At 39.4% G+C, this 18,483-nt stretch overlaps 1 protein-coding gene across 1 annotated transcript in view; it reads left to right on the top strand.

Moving 5' to 3' along the window:
• The first annotated feature begins 647 nt into the window (after positions 1–647).
• Positions 648–18,483, top strand: part of gabrb4 (gamma-aminobutyric acid type A receptor subunit beta4) — a 50,164-nt gene continuing 32,328 nt past the window's right edge. Inside the window, exon 1 of the mRNA XM_061085581.1 lies at positions 648–732. Coding sequence (XP_060941564.1) covers positions 660–732 — 73 coding nt within the window. The 5' untranslated portion in view covers positions 648–659. The remainder of the gene's footprint in view (positions 733–18,483) is intronic.

Below are 18,483 nucleotides of genomic sequence, written 5' to 3'. Positions count from 1 at the left end.
AGGTCATGGCACCGATGTTATAGGCGTCAGTCAGACTATTGAGGGCTATACGCTCCTCCTGGGGATAGTCTGCCTCCGCGCTCAGACCGGCCAGGGCCTCCGCTGTGACCCTGAGCTTATTTAAATATATGCACGTGTCAGGGGGTCGACATCTATAATAAGCTGGACAGGTGTATTATCATTAAACCTCCTCGATTGATTATCTGGATGTACTGTAGGTGGGGCCACGGGAGAAAAAATTTATGTTTTTTAAACCTTTTTCTTGGCAACGCAAGAGTCAGTGTGCTTTTAAAACGATGTCCAACCCGAACTAAAAATGTTCTATCGTTGTCAGGTGGGGAAAAAAAAAACCTAGAGTGCAAGATTAAAACTGAAGCTGACAAAGGCTGAGAGGGAGATTTGTCAAATTGGTGCAAGCTTTGACAAAACTGCTTGTTTTACATGAGCTGGAAAGCGTGGAGGCACATGTCCTCTTCCCCTTTGTCAAAGCCTCACCATGTTGACGTAAGGGCTTCCTCTGCAATGTGCCATACTAGTGTTCTTTCAAGCATTAATCATTACAGTAGGTGTGCAGCAGAGAAAACAAAATGACTATGTGTTTAAAATGGCTCTTACACTTGTGCTCCCCCCCCCCCAGCTCCTCCACTGGAAGCACCGGAATGTCTCTGGCCAAGGCCACCGTGGACAAATTGCTGAAGGGATATGACATCCGTTTGAGGCCTGATTTCGGAGGTATGTGTTGTCAGCGCATCTGTTATTTTGTGGTGGGTGGGTGGGAGGGGGGACTGTTGTCGAGGGTGTTTACAAGTCAAGGTTTGTTCACAACGATACAGTATTTATGAGTCACTGGAAAAATATTGGGAGTAGGTTTGAAGTTATTGCAACCGGGTCCTTGCCACGCGTCTCTTCACATGTTGGAGATAGCTGCTCCTTGGGAATCAGGAGGAGAAGAGCAGTCAAACATTCAAATCGGAGGTTGCAGTTGTATTGATTTTCAGGAAAAGGGAATGGATTTTTGCCCCATTAACTTTTATTGGAAATTGTGCATCTTTTACATCCGCTCATTAGAATACTGGTATCTTGATAATTGCAAAAAAAAAGAAAAGAAAAGGAAGGCGTGGGGGAGACGTCATTAGTTTATATCATCTGGGTTGATTGTTTTACTGATGCTAGTCACTAGGGACCAATTATGTGCTATATTTACATATGCACTGGTCCGATAAGGCTTTTACAAATTTTCTCTAAAAAAAATAATTTTACCAGCAACTTTAGCTTTTGCACTTTCTCCAGCAAAACGACCCAAAACAACCAGGTACTGGGCATAATTTTAGCCGAACAAAGACATCATGCTGTAATTTTTGTTGCTGTGGATGTTCGTTCTTACCCTCTCCTCTTACATACTTGATCAGATCTGGGCTCAAACATGAGATGTTGCGGTTTCCAATCAGTTACGTTTTTTTAATTAGTTACCAATTCTTATAACTTAGTTTTAGAGTTTGCTCTCAGAACCTCCGCATGCTCACAAGCCCCTCGGCAGGTTTCTGGATGTTCTCCCAGTCAGAGAATAGTACACTTAATAGGACGCCTGAGCTAATATTACTTGTCTTGAATCATGCAAAGCTTCTCAAGAGATGTTATTGAAAATATTAGGTTTCATTTAACCACAATACATATTAAGCAGAATAGAAATATAAAAAATGTTTATGACTTAGGTACTTACAGGGATACTGATGTTAAATCTAACATTGGGAAAAAAATTAAGTTTTATAACTGTATAACATATAGGATCAGTAGAAATAGGATAATTCCGTTTTATGGTTTTGATTTACAGCCTCTGAGGTTTGACCTGTGCAAGGCCACGCAGTGATAACGTCATAACATTCACTGACACCCAGAGTGACGGCTCTAATCCAGTACTGTACACAAGGTTGTACCTATTAATTTCAGCACCAGCTTTATTGTTCCTGCTTTGCACGTGCGTTCAAAATCTTTGCACTCAGAAAAGCTTATGGCCACATATACAGTTGCTGACTGAAAAAGAAGAACAAAGGAGGTTTTTCGCTACAGAGGCACGTTAACAAAGGGTGATGTTAATTTCACAAGAGTAAACAACAGAATAAAATGTCGCCATTTAACTTTGCTCCTGCTGTTGTACTGCATGGCCAAAAATCTACAGTATTTGAAAACATACCGACACGCTGAAAAACCCCATGCTGGCAAATTAACGATCCTCCCATGGTTTTGCCACTAAAATTGCTCAATATGTGGTTTGAGAAACATTTGTTTTGATTTGATTAAATGTAAAGACTAGCAAAGAAAATTCAACTTATTGAGGATACAAACTGGAATGAATGGTTAATAGGGACGATGCAGCATGACTCACTTCCAAAATATCTGAATATGCTTTGCAGCCGGGTTATGTGTTCACAGCCTGGACAACATTAAACAAAATCATGTTGTTATTACTTGTTGCATCAAGAACTTCACCCGTCTTTATTCTCACTGGCACTTCGCATTATCTCTGCTAACCAACACGGTATGTTTAAATATGAATTGTGCTGATTTAGTTCTTAACGTAGAAGTACATACATTTACACTGTGTAGAAATAATCTGATCACTATTAAAACTGACACATTTAAAGTAAACGTTGCTTATAAACCAGTATCTTTGTAAATCGTCTGCAGGCAGCAGCCTGTCAGTCCTCACTCTTCACTATTCTTGATGAGGATGAGAGCAAGCATTGAAAAACATATAGCAGGTGCGCCTCCTCATATAACCTTCCACTGGTTGGATGCTCTGCCAAAAAAAGATGCTCTGATGAAGGCTGATGTGTCAAAACACGTTAGCTTGACGTTTGCCATTGTAAAAAAAATAGGTTGTGGTTGAGGTTACTTCGTCGTTCTGGGTTTTGGAGTGCTGCCATTCCGGAGTCGTTTCAAGATTCAGTGGGAGGAAATGAGAGCTAGCAGAGGAATGTCTTACGAGGTAGCGGTTCGGTGTATAGAGATCGATTGCGTGTGTCTGTTCTGTCTGTCTGATTGTCACAGCGATAACTTGGGTTGTTTAAATCCATTTTAGATTAAACTTGATTAAATTGGTTGGGATCAGGGTCAGGACCTGTGCTATCGATTCTCTTTCAAATCTGTCAAAGTTCAAGGTCACATCATGGGTTCAGAGCTTAAGTCTGATGCTATAAATTAGTTTACAATACAAGATAAACATATATGAAAGAAGATATACATCCATACATTCATTCAGTTCCAGATTGTATTAATAAATAGTTACACATGTTCTTCAGTGACATTGAGCAATCTATAAGGTGTGAGTAATAAAGTGGGAAACTGGGGAATACAGGGAATTAGCATATTTCTAATTCCTTCAAAGACATATGTGCTGGAATGATGGAGCAATGAGGCACATATGAGAATTTACGAGCACATACAGTGTGGGAGTAGCATCGCGCTGAGTGCATCTATAGTTCACTGTGTTTCTGAAATGAGCTGTTTGTTTGCTGAAACAAGCCTAATGCTCAAACAGTGCTTTTGAAGATTTCACATTGAAGACATTTCTATTTACAGACTTGTCAAATGGAGAGATATCAGCTTGTTAGACTGTCTTTTCAAAAAGTATGAAATATACTGTAACTCAAATGCAGAACAAACAAGTCAATGTTGCAACATTATTTTAGCCCCATTAATGTAGCTATATGTAGCCCCAAATTCTGCAACTGCAAAATTGTTTGTGTGTCTTTTTTATGTTTAGAGTTATGCCTTCATTCAGAAAACGGCATCCAAATAACTTTAAATAGAGAATGGACGGTGCTTATAATGTTTTTATTTTTCAGTTTTATTGACTTGTCAAAGCGCCTTACACTCCAACTCACATTCACCCAGTCACACACATACATTCATACAACGCCTCTATATAAATGCTCTTTATACCATGTCAGCACAGCGGTTAGGGGCGATTTGGGTTGAGTATCTCGCCTTACACTTTAGGATGCAGACCGGAGGATTTGGTGATCGAACCAATGACATTCTGGTTAGTGGATGACCCTATCTTATAAAACTTATAATTGCTTTACAGTGTCAGTGTATATATAATAACGCAGTAAAAAACATACATCTTGCTCACAATTTATTAAAGTATGGATTAATTATATATATATAAACTTGGGTAAAGGATGCCTATATAGTGTATATTTGTGAATATGGAGACAAGGACATTTATTTATAACAAGGGTTTTATAACCATTTAACTGCAACAGAGAAAGACACAGAATTGTAGGTATCACAGCAAACAACGGATGGAAAAAAAACATCTTCTACATTCTCTAAATTGACTTATTTGATATCTGGTACTTAATCAAATTTGTATTAATATGTAAAATGCTGTATATGCCACTGTTGTGTAGCAGCCTTTGAATGCACCGGAGTGGGTAGAGCAAGTTTTATAGAGTGAGTGTCCCAGGCAGAGAGTAGCTGTGCTTTACCCTCAGGCCAGAGAGCTGTAGTCCATCATGCCTTGATATTTCCTACATCAGTCAGCTACTTCTGTCGTGACACAACTGCTGACGACCTTCAGCTCTCCAGATTCAACAAAGAGGGTTTTAATTTACCACAATGCTGGACTCTGACTGCGCTCCCATAACCGGCTGGCCAGCACCCCACATTTGTCAGTGGTGTACACCAGTGGGAAAATCCTGTGGTTGAAATGGAATGGTGAGAAAAAAGTGGCCACTAATGTGTGGTGGCCTTACCATCAGTGTTGTGTAAAAAAAAAAAAAAAATACAGAGAAACTTGTGGCTTTGTGAATTTTGTTCTCAATTAATGCAACACTAATGAATGGTGGATCTATTTTTTCCCTTTTCCTAGATTATAACCATGGGTTGAATCCTAGTAACAAGTTGCTCATGGTCATTGAGCTGATTCATACACCACAACCCCCACATGACCTGAATGATGCATTACGTAAATTTAGATTCAGCAAGGTAACCAGAGCATTGCAAAACTGGTAAAGAGAGGATTTAATATAGTAGGCTACTCTGTACCTACAGTCATTTTTGATGTGGGAGTCATTTGATATGAAAGTTTGAAATTTAAACTGATTCTACTTCTGTTTCTAATACTCAATTAAGTACCTCAAATGAAAGATGTGCTGTGATAGGAGGAAAGAAACCTACCGGGACATGCTTCCAATATTTTCAGTTGGCCTGTGCCGAGTGAAAGATAAAATCAGAGCAATCAAAAGAGGCCACCTGTCCAAAGCCTCCTGTCTTTTTTGAGCTTCATTTTAATGCATTATTTCACGGGTAGTACTACCTACTTCACTTTGGGATGTAGTACTACAGCCAATGTGAAGTGTGAGGGGAATTTAAAGTAACGATGGTCTTCAAGTCAACTCAGCTGCCCGTTAATTATGACGCCAACATGGAGATAGGCTATTACTGCAATGCTTTCTACAATGATGTCAATGCAGCTCTTTCAAAAAGGATGGCTGGCACGGAAAACCCATTAGGTCTGCCTCATGAGCTCTGTCAGAAACTGAACATGGTTAGACGGTGGATGGAGAAGAATTGTATCCGGTTTTATGTGTCCTCTGTTGCCACAAAGATGGTCTGAAACATGTAAGAGACCAGAATGGTTGTGTCTTCTTCCACCTAATCCCAGATCGTGGAGTAAATGCATGATAATCATCTGGGTACCTCTCTGATGAAAACCCTTGCCTGTCTGTCGGTCCGTGTCTGGTGGCCTGACGCAGAAAAATAAAACAGTAGAATCCTGCTCTCAAACACAAATCAGAGAAATTCTCCAGAACCACCTTTACATGCTTTGAAAGTGCTCAACTGCCTCTGGACTGAGATAGATTTTGCATCTTCCTTCATTAGGCAGATATTCCTCATCTGTAGGACTTGTAGCTGTTCACACAAAGTGGTTTGATGGCCCCGTGACAACAAGCCATAACATATCCGTATTTCATTACGTGCACATTGCTCCTTTTTACCAATGCACCTGATGTTTTAGAAATGAGCTCAAATAGTGAAAGAGGGCGTAAGAATGTGAAGGTCTTTCCAGGAGACCAGAGGCAGATAGGTCATGCTCATAAGAAATTTTATAAAATCGACACCAATCATTTCAGCCTCCAGCATCTGCTGTTGAGTTAACCATGTCTCATACCTCTTTGACACCAACAATAATGGGGAAAAGTAGCTTATTTTAAAAACAAAGGCGATAGAATCCTTTACCATTGGCAGAAGAGGAGTTTTCCTTTCTATATCCCACTACCAATGATTCATGTTTGACATCAAAAACATGCCGGAAACCAAGACTTCGGGATTGGCATGCATCTTGCATGATAGGTGAAAGCTGTTAAACGCTCGAGACTCGATCTTCCAAAATACAGATGAAGCACAAATCAGCACATTCACCAGGGTGGCTTGTTTCCATCACTGCTAATCGTAACCGGAGCCAATAAAAAGCCATGTGTACTGCTGAGTCATTTGACTTGGGAGTGAATGCCGATTGTATCTATTCCCATTACAGACAAGCGCTGGGTGTTCGTTGGTGTTAGTTGTTTTTTTGACCCTAGGAAAAGGGGCATTATTGTTTATTTATGTCTGGTGTTTGTTGGTGGCTTTTTCTGTCACAACAGATTCTCACAGCACAACTTGTCATGTCCGGATAAATGGTCAGGTCCTCTCAGTTTCACCTTTCAACACTGGGTATCCATTTTGCATCATTTTTCAACATGCAGAGTCAAAGTATTTTTGGAGTGCCACATTTATTAATGATAGCAGAGTTGTGAGGTTGTGGTGCATGGTGGATGTACAAACCACACTGGTGTCCCACCAGAGACCAGGGTTCACATCCGGAGTTGTGTCTGTGGTCAGGCTTAGGCATCAAGAGCACTTGGTTAAGGTTTGGAAAGGATTGTGGTAAGTTTCAGCATAAGTACACTGTGATTTCAAAATCATAATGCTGCCACACCCCATGCCAGCAGACTCTGGGGGCAAATATGGCTGAAATGTCATCATGAATGTGTTTTTTTCTGATATGCACATATATTACTTAAGTAGGGCTTTTGTTTTTACATTAATAAATCAGAAATACCAGAAATAGAACTGTGTATTTTCCATGATCTCACATAAACCTAGTTTGGCAGTATGTTACACAAACAAGTCCTCAACCTGCTTATAAGTTATATATATTTTGGAGCCATATGATGAATTTGCACCAGCTCCTATCAGAGAATATTCAGAGAATTGAATCCCCTGATTCATCTCGAACCAGAAGTCTTACAGATAATGTTCTCTCCTTCAAAAGAACACAAAGGCAACAACCAGGTACAAAAGTATGAGGTATAAGGGGATATTTACAAGGATAACAAAGGCAATATGCAAAATGAAATAAATGAACCATGGAACCATTTCTAAAAATAAGTTTGGGTTAGTACTTTTTATGGTTAGGTGGCGTCTTGGTTACAGGGAGAGGAATACACCATTTTGGCTTGTTTGTTATCAGAATAACTCCCATTTATCCGTAACATGTCCCTACATACATACATACATGATACTCTGCTGTATGATGGAGTAGCTCACATGAAAGTGATGACCCATTAAATGTAGCTGGATCATTTAATTAGGTAGAGTAATGAAGTTTATGACTTGGCTAAATCAGTTTCACAAGATGACCATTTAATTAATAATTATTCTCAATATAATTGCAAATATCCCACTTACAAGCAACAACTTGTGTGATTATTAGGTAATTTTGTTTGAGACGGATGTGCTGCTTTGGCACCCAACAACAAACCTATTCCACTTTAAGTGTTATCTGTAACATAATATTTAAAGTTCTTGGTCGGAAACATTATAATTGTATTCTCTGCTCATTATCTGTTGGCCTGTCCACACGTTTTTGCAGATTTCTAAAACCTCTGTTTCAGTGTATCCGTGTGCAAATGTCAAAATGTGTATTTTGGGAAACGATCACAATTGATGTAAAACAAAAGATTTTTTGGCAGGGAGGGGAAATGATCCGTTCCAAAAAACATAAACAGTAGTGTATAAAAGGCATGTGTACTGGGAAAGACTTTTTCCAGAATCAACAAATGCGGCCCATGATACAGATGCCAGTCACCAGATAGCCTGTTTAACACAACAGTGGTGACATATTTTAGTTTTGCCAATTACTGTAGGTATGACAATTTATGATTGATCAAATATCTGTTTCTACATGTGATCTAGGAAGGGATTATTTACTTTATATTCCCACCAGAGGGTTGGACTGAGCTGAGTAGGGTTGTGCTGTCGGTCTGGAAAAGGGAAGGGAGGTCTGACACCACTGGTGTCACCTTTACTGATCTGTACACGCAAACTGCAGACATGTTGTATAGTGAATCACCATTGTGCCGACTGGCTCAGGATTCTAGCCAAAAAAACTAACCGAGATGTCCAGTTAGTTGGAAGAGATTAAATGACCCAGCTCAGCTCTCACCTCAATCACACGTTTGTCCTTCTGGAGGACATATTTCAAATCAAGCTGTCATCATCACAGGGATAGGTTTTCTGGTCTCAGCTTCCCCCATTAAAAAAGCAAGAAGGGTGACATATTACAAATGCTGTGAACATGCCAGTCTCCCCGCTGAGCCCCCGAGTGCAGGGACCACTAATGTGTTAAAGTCGGCTTTGTGCACACTCTGCACTGCAGATTGTTATGAATACTTACACAATACATGTGCCGGGCTGGGAACTATTTACGCAATTTTATGCAAGTAAATAGCACGTGCTTGGTTCCTAGCACTACAAAATATGTGTAATAAGGGGTGGTAATGGAGAGAGTCGAGTTAAGTCCAGGGGGTATTCTGAGGCAAGCACTTCAAATTAGGACTCTTGGATGAGCTTGTAGAGATAGAGAGAATCTTTTTTTTAAATAACCAACCCAGTGCATTTCATATTCTTAAATCAGACAAGGATTAATAGACAATTGATGCACATGCAATGAAATTTGTACACAATTTGAGAAACAGTTTATTAGTAGTCTGAGTATTAGGGAGATAGATATTTTCCATTTCTGTAATTTTATAAGAATAATGTTGAAATACTGAGTTTTACTCCTTCTAGATCCAAAATCGTGAACCAATCTCGTTTTGAATCTATGAAACTCTTTTGAATATACTTATGATAATGTGGTGCTGATGTGCCAAACTTTTAAGTATCAGGGCTTTCGTGAAACATATTCAAATGTATAACTTAAAAAGACGCTCATTCCTCATTCTAAGGCAGGCGACAGGCTCATCTTTTGATGTTCCCCTTCTGAAATGACACCTCGCCTAAAATTACTTTTTACACATTATGTTACAACTTTACTCTCGTTATCTCAGTAAAAAGTTTCAAAAGCATCAAAAACTGTTTTTTTGATATGTATGTATTCTCACAAGACAAATTGAAAGATTAAGTGAACTGAAGTGATTTACTACTTATTAATATGCAGTCAATGATAATGTTCTATACAGGAGGTTTTGTATATCATAGTGTTTTCACACACTGCAGTAGCTGCATCTGTATTGGTCCGTTTCATGCTATTCAGCTTTTTTGCAGTGGTTGTTGATTATCTCAGCATTTACTTTGTCTTTCTCTCCTTCCTACACTGCACATGGAGCATAATTTAGATTATCAGCAGAAATACAGTTCTGTGATGCCTTCCTCAGCTACTCTCATTCCCTATTTTTTCCTTGTCTGATGTAATAAACAGTGATACGGGCTTAGTGTGTCTTAAATGGTATATTGTCAATTGTGCAGTGGGGAGAAAATTTCTTTTGCTGAGCTCGCTGTATATGTACATAAACAGGACGGCAGAGAAACTGGAGAGCCTGGAAAGGTCTAAGAGAAGGTGCTGCACTGTAAACATATGAAGTGTTGCCTATCGCTGTAGCTGGCCCTGCAGAAGTTACAAACCCGTGTGACTGTTCAGAATTACGTGTGATAATCTCAGTGATTATTTTGGATAACTTCAAATGAGATGCATGTGGATACAGAGGATGTTTCTCTACAAGCTGTAATGATGAACGTTCACCTGCGTAACCTTGTTTAGAGAAAGGACAGAGAAGAACACGTCCTTTCCTGGAACCGTAACGCCACAGCAATGTGACATTGCAGTTGTAACGGTCAACTAAGAATAAAACAAAAAAGATTGACGAGGTGAGCGTTAGAGTCCTGGGGTTGATGGATAGATTATTTTGTTTCACCCCTATTATTTTGGTCACAAAAGTTTAATGTAAATATCCTCTATGTCCCTGAAGTCCGGTCTATTGTTAGTTGTTGTAGATCAAGATCAGTTTGGTTTTAGGCTAAAAAAAGAGGCTCTTGGATAACCCAACTTCCCTCCTCATGTAGCTGTCGTGCTACATTGTACCCAACAGTAAAACTTAACTATGGGTCGTTAATAAGCCGCTTGCACAGGCAGCCGTTGAGCTCATCTCCTTTAGAAATATGTTGGTTTTGATGTCATTACACTGTCAAAATACTGTGTTTGATTGTTTAGCCCCAAAAACAAAGACAAATTAAACATGGCACTATCCCAAGTCAAATTTGAATTATACATTTAATGATTAAGTGAGAAAAAAGTAATTAACCTCCAGAAAATTCTGTTTAGGGGATCTACATTAATGTTGTGCGTTCGAATGAAGAACATAGGTTCCCACTGTGAAATAAAAGAAAATATGATATACCTAGAATGACACTAGATTGCATACCTCCACCAAGGTCCAATAGTCCCAAATTGCACACACTCATGTATATCAGTTCCCTAAAAGTCAAGTTTCAATCAATTATTCTTTGAGAAATCAAGGAAAATGTGCATTCTTGCTTACAAACAAACAAGCGGACATGGACGAGAACATAAATTCCTTTGTAATAAGGCAAGGCAAGTTTATTGTTTGTATTGTACCTTTCAGCAACTTTCGAGAATATACTAAATATTAAAATGTCCATCTATATGCATTGGTAACCACAGCTAATGTGCAGATAGTGGGGCAGTATGTCAAAAGTCATCGACCTCTGTCTTTCAAAGCCCAGTCATGGCCGGGCTTGAGCCGTCGGTGATTCCAACTGAAGGAGCGTTACTGTACATTTAGCTTTTTAACAATGCCAACCACTACAAGAGCCAAATCTGTGCCAGGACCACAAGAACGCGAGTCAGACTCTATCTCAATCACCTGATTTCATGGCTCCCGGTTGCATCACATTCACCAGTCTGATGCAGCTCGGTGCCAGTTCAGCCTGCAGCCATGTCATCAAAGGGTGGTCACCTGTCTCTGTCTGCTGTTTACACCGCCTGCGTTCAACTGATCTCATTTTCCATTGACCCAAACGAGTCCCAGCTGCAGCCTGATCTTGTTTGTAACGGAAAAGCAGTAAATGCAGCCGCGAAAACTGCAGATCAGCTGCGGTGAGACTGGTGAGCAGAATAGATACTTAATTGACCGAATATGAACGAGTGGGGGAGCATGCGAGCGAACGCAGGCGCCGCAGCACTTTATATCCAGTTTCCGATGTATTACACTGTATGTAACGTAAGTGTAATTGATCCTATAATATCGTTTGCGTCCTGTGAGATAACGGAGACTGGATGCTGTACACGCGCCGCTCGTCTGCAGCTGTTCGCGGAGCCCTCTTCCTTCGCGCGGCACTTTTACCCTCTGTGAACATGACTGCTGATTGATGGGCGCAAGAGATCGGCTGCAGCCTGCGTTTGCCAGCCGCAGCTATTCAATGATATATGAAGGCAGTTCTATCACGGCCGGTGGACACTTTTGCAACACGGAGGACAATCTCTTAGTCCGTGTGCTGCCACATGTCAAATGGCGGGCTGCTTTGCATAGGGGCTGATAGTGCAGGCCGTCGTAATTCAGTCTCAAAGTAATGCCCATTCAGCACAAGCAGGAGTGTGTTGTCAGAATCCCGGGATGGATGTTGGGGCATGTACAAGTGATATCTATCCTGATGAAGAGAGAACGCCCAGTGATTTATTACGGAGCAAACACAGGGAAAAATGCCCGAAGTGCGCGCTTCCCCCCCTCCCCTCCCTTCCCTTCACTTAGATTTTCTATTTGAATTAAATGAGGTGTGCATGTAGGCAGACAGAGGAGGGGGCAAGGGTGCTGAGAGATAGCATGCAGCAGAAGGGACATACTTCATCTTCCCATTCAAAGTGTTGTTTTCAGCAACTTTGAAATGAAGGAGAGAAATGCTGAGAGAATTGCAGCAGGATGCATCGCAGTGAACTGAAAAGCATAGGAACCCCAGGTCAGATGCTGGTGAGGCGTCCCGCACACGGCGCTTTTTTCTTTCTCCCCCCCAATTTCGTCTCCTTCTCCTCTTAAACATCCCCAGTGCCTCACTTTTTGAACCTGCGGTGATTGATGGGAGGCGTGTCCTTGACAGGGCCGGGAGTGGCTGGCCAAGGGCAAAATGCAGCGGCTATCCAATTGTTTCACATAGATAAACAAGGAAAGAAATGTCACTTACAGAATCAGGAGATATATGCGGCCACCCCTCGCTGCCGGGAGGTGGGCTTGAAAGCCCATCTCATTACCAAACACCAACAGTCAGCTATATGAAAACACGTTTCCACACAAAGACGATGTGAGCATCATATTGGGCCAAAGGAAAAAACTAAAACAAGTTGGTATAGTGTAGATATTGTAATCAACAGTATGAGACAAACAATAAAACGATAATATCTATTCTAGGCTTACGCTGTAGTTATATATTTAAAATCAGAGCTTTTTTATTAGTATTATTTATTATTTTATTATAGTAACTGATCTTGAATATTATGTCTGTAAAAGCTGTAGCACATCAGATGGCCCTCCATTAACAAGATTGTGCATATTAGGAAAAGATGCTTTCCGTCATTTTAATACTTAAGTCATGTCAAAAATATACAGTAACGTTTAAGTTTTTTTTTTTTACCTTGATAATTTAACCCGGTCTTTGTGGATGTAAAAAAGATCTGGAAGATATCCACAGATATCCATTCGAGTCAGACCAACGGTTGTGTCTATGTTCTTGTCAGCAGTGAAGTTACTCCTTGAGAACAGGTTACCATGACAACTGCACTTTGGCATCTGTATAAGCCGTGATAAGATTATGATACTGCACTCCAAGGGTGATCTGGGTTAGAAAATAACCTGAAAACCATTTTGTGTTTTTATCACTTTCATGCAACTGTTGCATCTTCATTAAAGTACATTAACCTAATAACTAACTAAATCAATAACTAACCAACTTAATAACTTAACTCAGTGCACAGTGTGTCAGTGCAGGAAATCAGTGGTGTTCAAGTCGAAGTGGTTTCATTAGTAAAACTTCAGTCAAACTTTAGTTGTTTGATATATAAGAGACCTTCCATTAATCATATTGTATAGCCTTGTATTCCACATGCGACTGGAGGGAGCAACCAAAAGGTTAGGAGAAAATGCCCCTTCCTCCAGGATCCCATGTTTTTTTCAAACCATCAGTTTTGGAGTTTTCGATCTGAGCTGCAAGACAACGCTGCCAAAATTCATGTGACTCGCAGGCTGGCAAATGTGTGGGCAAATCTCTGAAAAGTGGGTTGCTGTAAACTCAACTCTGAAATATAATCCACAATGTTTCTAAATAACTATTGGCCATTTCAAAACTCAAGTTTTGACATTTTAGAACTTAGTTTTTTCATCGTACGTGCACCAAACAGATGAGAAACACTATGAAAAGACTTCTGAAGGTTTTATAAAGGAAAACTCAAAGAACTTTTCTTTTCAGCCAGCCAAAACAATTTTCAAGTCTTCAAAACTTAGTTTAAATCATGCAAAACCTTTTTATTGCATTAAAACATTTCAGTTTCAGAATATAACCTCATACTTATCGCAGAGTACGGGTCAGGAACCAATGTATTGTGCACTTATTATCTATTCCCGGTATCCACTGTACATTGAATTAACAGATGGTCTAGATGTTAACTTACAAATTGCACAAAGCTTAAACTACTTATCCCAACAAGTAAAGAAGGTGGCTGTCTGTAGTTGTTCTCTTATTGAGTTATGAAGTGGTTCATAATCAGATCATCTCCAAATATTCAGACATTCTATCCGTTTGACAGTATACCTGTAGTGTATATTCATTTAGGAACTGGAAGGTCTACTGGACTTCCTTCATTTGCAGCCTGCAAAGTGCTCATTTATACTGTCTGCTCTCCATTAAAACAAGTCCATGAAACAGATCCGTCCATTTTGTCTCAAAGGTCTCAAACTTCTACAGTTCAAATACAGACGTCCGTATAACTCACAGATGTCTTCCTGTAGGAGCACACGCACCTCTATGTCTCTCCATCTCCATCCTTCTTCTTTTCAGTCTTTGAACCCACACTTTCACATTTCTGTCTGTTTTTTTCTCTCATTGGCTCAAGCATGTGTTTTCTTTTCCTAACTTTACATTTGTACGTTTTGTTTTTGATATGCTATTTTCCCCCTGTTTTTGAGTCTGTCATTTATGACTTTTGTTTGTCTCGCTGCCTTTGCTTAGTTCCGTTTGAGGTGAGATGTTTTTCTGCCTCTTTTGTTTTACCTCATCGCGACGATGTGACTTTCTCTCCTTCTTTGTTGTATCATCCTTTCATGTGCAAATAAATGAACTCTAAACTCTAGATGGCAGTGCAGTAGAAGCAAAGGGTATTAAGCAGTGAGATTAATATGGGAGGGGAAAAAAAAGGTCTAAGAGGTGAAGAAATTATATTTGGGTTTTGCGTACAACTTTCTCAGAACTCTTGTGTACTTCATGTGCAGTGATGACGGCATCACTTGAGCTGATTCATTTGTCTTTTTCCTTTTTGCCGGGGGGCAATTCTTGTTAAATAAACACCCCAAATTCTGTTTTATAATATCTTTCGATTTCCAGTGGGTCTTTATCTGATAGCCAAGATTTATCGGATGACAGGAAATGAGGGGAAAGAGATGGGATATGACATGGAGAGGTCTTCAACCATATGTCGCTGCCTTAAGCTTTAAGGACACTCCACTCTTTCACATTGTACGGCCTGGTTGTCTTTATTCTTAGAACATACTTTAGTTGCTGCATTGGTCCCAACAGCTTGAACAAAAGAGAAGCTAGCGTATTGGTCACAAATTAATATATTAATGTACTAATAAAGAGCTAATTCATGAGATAATTCATGTGTCCTACTGTTCTACTCTCCTGAGACGTATTAGCCATGATCATTGAGGGAGATCTACACATAATTACCATAGGTTAATATAATTATGCAGCCAGCTTCAGAAAGGACATAGGAATACACGGCGTGCCACCGAGGATTAACTGCACATGTAAGGTTATTCAGGAGATTAGCTTGGACACGGCATCGTTAAAAGAGACAAAGACTTCTGCTTTGCCAGAGGAAAAAAGAACAGCATCCACAAACATCTTCACTTTTGTACCTGTGCAGTTGACTTTTTTTCCCCCACAAAAATGTTCACTTCAAGATTCATAAAGCTCACGGTCATAACGGCAATAATTAACACTGCCAATCTGTGACTTGCTGAATAAATTAGGCCAAAAAGTGAATAAATTATAAGTTGGAGCATAAAAGGACTATTAAATGAATCATACACTTCTTTAGCCAATAGTTTCCTAACGGCTGCAGGATAAAATCTAGCACTAGGGTAAACTTTGTCCTCAAGTGGCATTTATTTTCAGGCTGCCTTTTTGTTCGAGCCTGACTGATATATCGTTTTGCTGATAGTATCAACTGATATGAATCGGTATAGGCATTTATGATTTTGTTGATAGGCGACAATAGAAAACCTTTATTTTATTAAATGAAAAAAGCAGAGAGGTATGCATTCATGTTTATATTTCATGTTTGTTGGCTTGATAAAAATGCTATATATGGGATTGTATTTGCATTATCTTTTTATTTACAGTTATTTATTATAAGGTTTATGGTTAAACTGTAAATTATCAATGATATTTCTTTGTCAAAAGCGTTTGATAAAGGCATCTTAGGAATCATGGCAATTTTAAAAATAATATATGTATATATAATGTCTAATTAAACAGTATCTGAATTTTTCAAGTCACTTGTATCGGCATCTCCGTTAATTCCCCAAACTCCATAAGGGTGGGGCTATACTTATAGATTAAAAACAACCTTAAAGAGTCTCTATTTCTTTTCTTTTGAAACAATAGTTCAACACGGAATGCATCCCACACTTCATCTTGTGTGTGCTTTATCAATAGTCTACATGTCTGTCAAATCTAAATCCAGCTCTATGTGTCTCTTGACATAATACAGCATCATTTTTAATTTATTTGCTAGTTATGTCCATTGAGTGTCCGTCTAAATCTTGCCATCCTCAGTAAGAAACTTGTAGGTTGAAGCTACTGTTTGACCTAAAAACACGTTTTTGATTAATTTCCATGCCTAGATATTTCCATAGAGAGAACGGACTGATTATTTTGCATCTTAAACATGACAATTTCATCAACTTTATACATTTTCAACAGTATTTTATTCTAAGAGCATGCAATTGAACTAAAATCTACTAAAACTGATTAAGGTTTTAGATTAAAATAAAGCTTCTAATTCACTCTTCATCCTTTTGGAGCCCCTTTAATAATGTTCCTCTCGGGATTGTGATTAATGAGTCGGAAAGTCCGCTGGTAATATGTGCGGTGTTTCATAATTCACTGACAAAGTCTGTGTATGTAGGTAGGAGGCATTGTTCATGTGCAGCTTTTAGTGTGGAATCTAATTAGGCTTCATATATCAGGTCCGATGTTTGTGACAGGATAGGACGATAAGATGAGGCCACCTTTACTTTATCCCCTGTCTCTCTGACTTCCTGTGATGTACTGCCTCTGCTCTCCTGCTTTACCTCATCATTTTCTTTTGCCCCCTCTTCTGTCCCTTTTTCCTTCTATTTGTGGGAGCTGCTTTAATGATTTCCCTCTATTTACCAGCAAACAGCGATCTTACCATGATGTTTCCTTATCCGTAGTTGCCTAAACAGCAAACTGTATTTTCACGGCTGCTCGGCAGAGTTTGTGCGAGCAATTTTTCAGATAAATTATTATTCTCTGACAATAGCGAACGCTGCAGTGATGCCATGTGACCTTTATTTAATCAGGAGAATCCCAGTGTGGCTGAGATTTCATTTTGAGGGGGCCATGTAATAAAAAAAAAATACAAGGGTATAAATATCATAATATACTTTAGAGAATAGAAGATAATCAGCAAAGTACTGTTTAATGATCAACATACAATAACAACAAAAACATTATCACAATAAAGTCAGTGGCTGTGTGCAATAAATATCTATAACACTGTAAACTAGAATGGCATTCAGAGCACGTATGCCAAGTCCCAACAGTCCTTATAAATGTAAGTCCTAACCAAGTCGTATGGCAAAGCCAACATAACAACACAGCTCTGTCATAACGCCAATAAAAATTACGAAAGAAAGTCTTTTTATCATGCTGCATGAATTAGAACCATGCAGGGATATCAAGAATATGTCAATAATCTTGCAATTTTATAAAATCCTGGATCTGCCCTTTTGTCCAGATCTACCCCAAAATGGAATAGTCTCTCTCCCGGCCCGAGTCCCATCCTTCCACCAAGTTATGAGGGAATCTGCGATGTAGTGTTTTTCGCAATCCTGCCGATATTAAGCTAACAAACAAAAAAACAAAGGCACAGGGTGAAAATATAACCTCCTTGGCAGAGGTAATTAATATTTGAATGAGATGGTCAAGTTTGAATTAAATGTACCTCACAGGTATGAACAAAAAGAGAATTGAGTGTTCAAGGTGGAGACAGACAGGACTAACATATCATTGTTTGCAATTACATTCAATAAGTAATTGAAATAAATAACTCAAAAGAAAAATATATTTAACATACACTTTGACTTTTTGGTTTGGTCCATGTCTCATCCACTAACATGGAAAAGTGTTAATAACATGATCTGCAGTCAGCCACCAGGTGGTGAGGGAGACAGATAAGCTTTACTTTTTTGGAGCAATTATCTCGTCCGTCTTTATACACAGCCTCACACCTATTCTATGGTTAGCTAACATGGTTATTTCAGCTAATGCTAGCTAGTCATTAGTTCAAATACACATTCTCCTGCATTAATTAACACATTAATGCATTAATTAACACATTAATGCAGGACAATGCCGCGCTGCATGCAGCACACAATACGCAAGGCTAAAGGCCAATTTATGCCTCTCCGTTTTTTCTATTACGGACAGATAAGACCGCCCTATCCGTCGTGAAACGTCCTCTCCGAGGGCTTCGGACAGCTTTTCGTACACGTCTGATTTTTCTAACTATCCGTCTTCATGTTGGAGACCCGACGGACCGCTCTTGGCTGTGATTGGTCCGCGAACGACATCATTTCCGTATGACGTCATTTCCGTATTTCCGGACCTCAAACTTCC

Source organism: Limanda limanda, chromosome 14 (assembly GCF_963576545.1).
Source record: "Limanda limanda chromosome 14, fLimLim1.1, whole genome shotgun sequence".
In the NCBI taxonomy this organism is placed as follows: domain Eukaryota; kingdom Metazoa; phylum Chordata; class Actinopteri; order Pleuronectiformes; family Pleuronectidae; genus Limanda; species Limanda limanda.
This window is presented reverse-complemented; position numbering and strand designations above follow the sequence as displayed.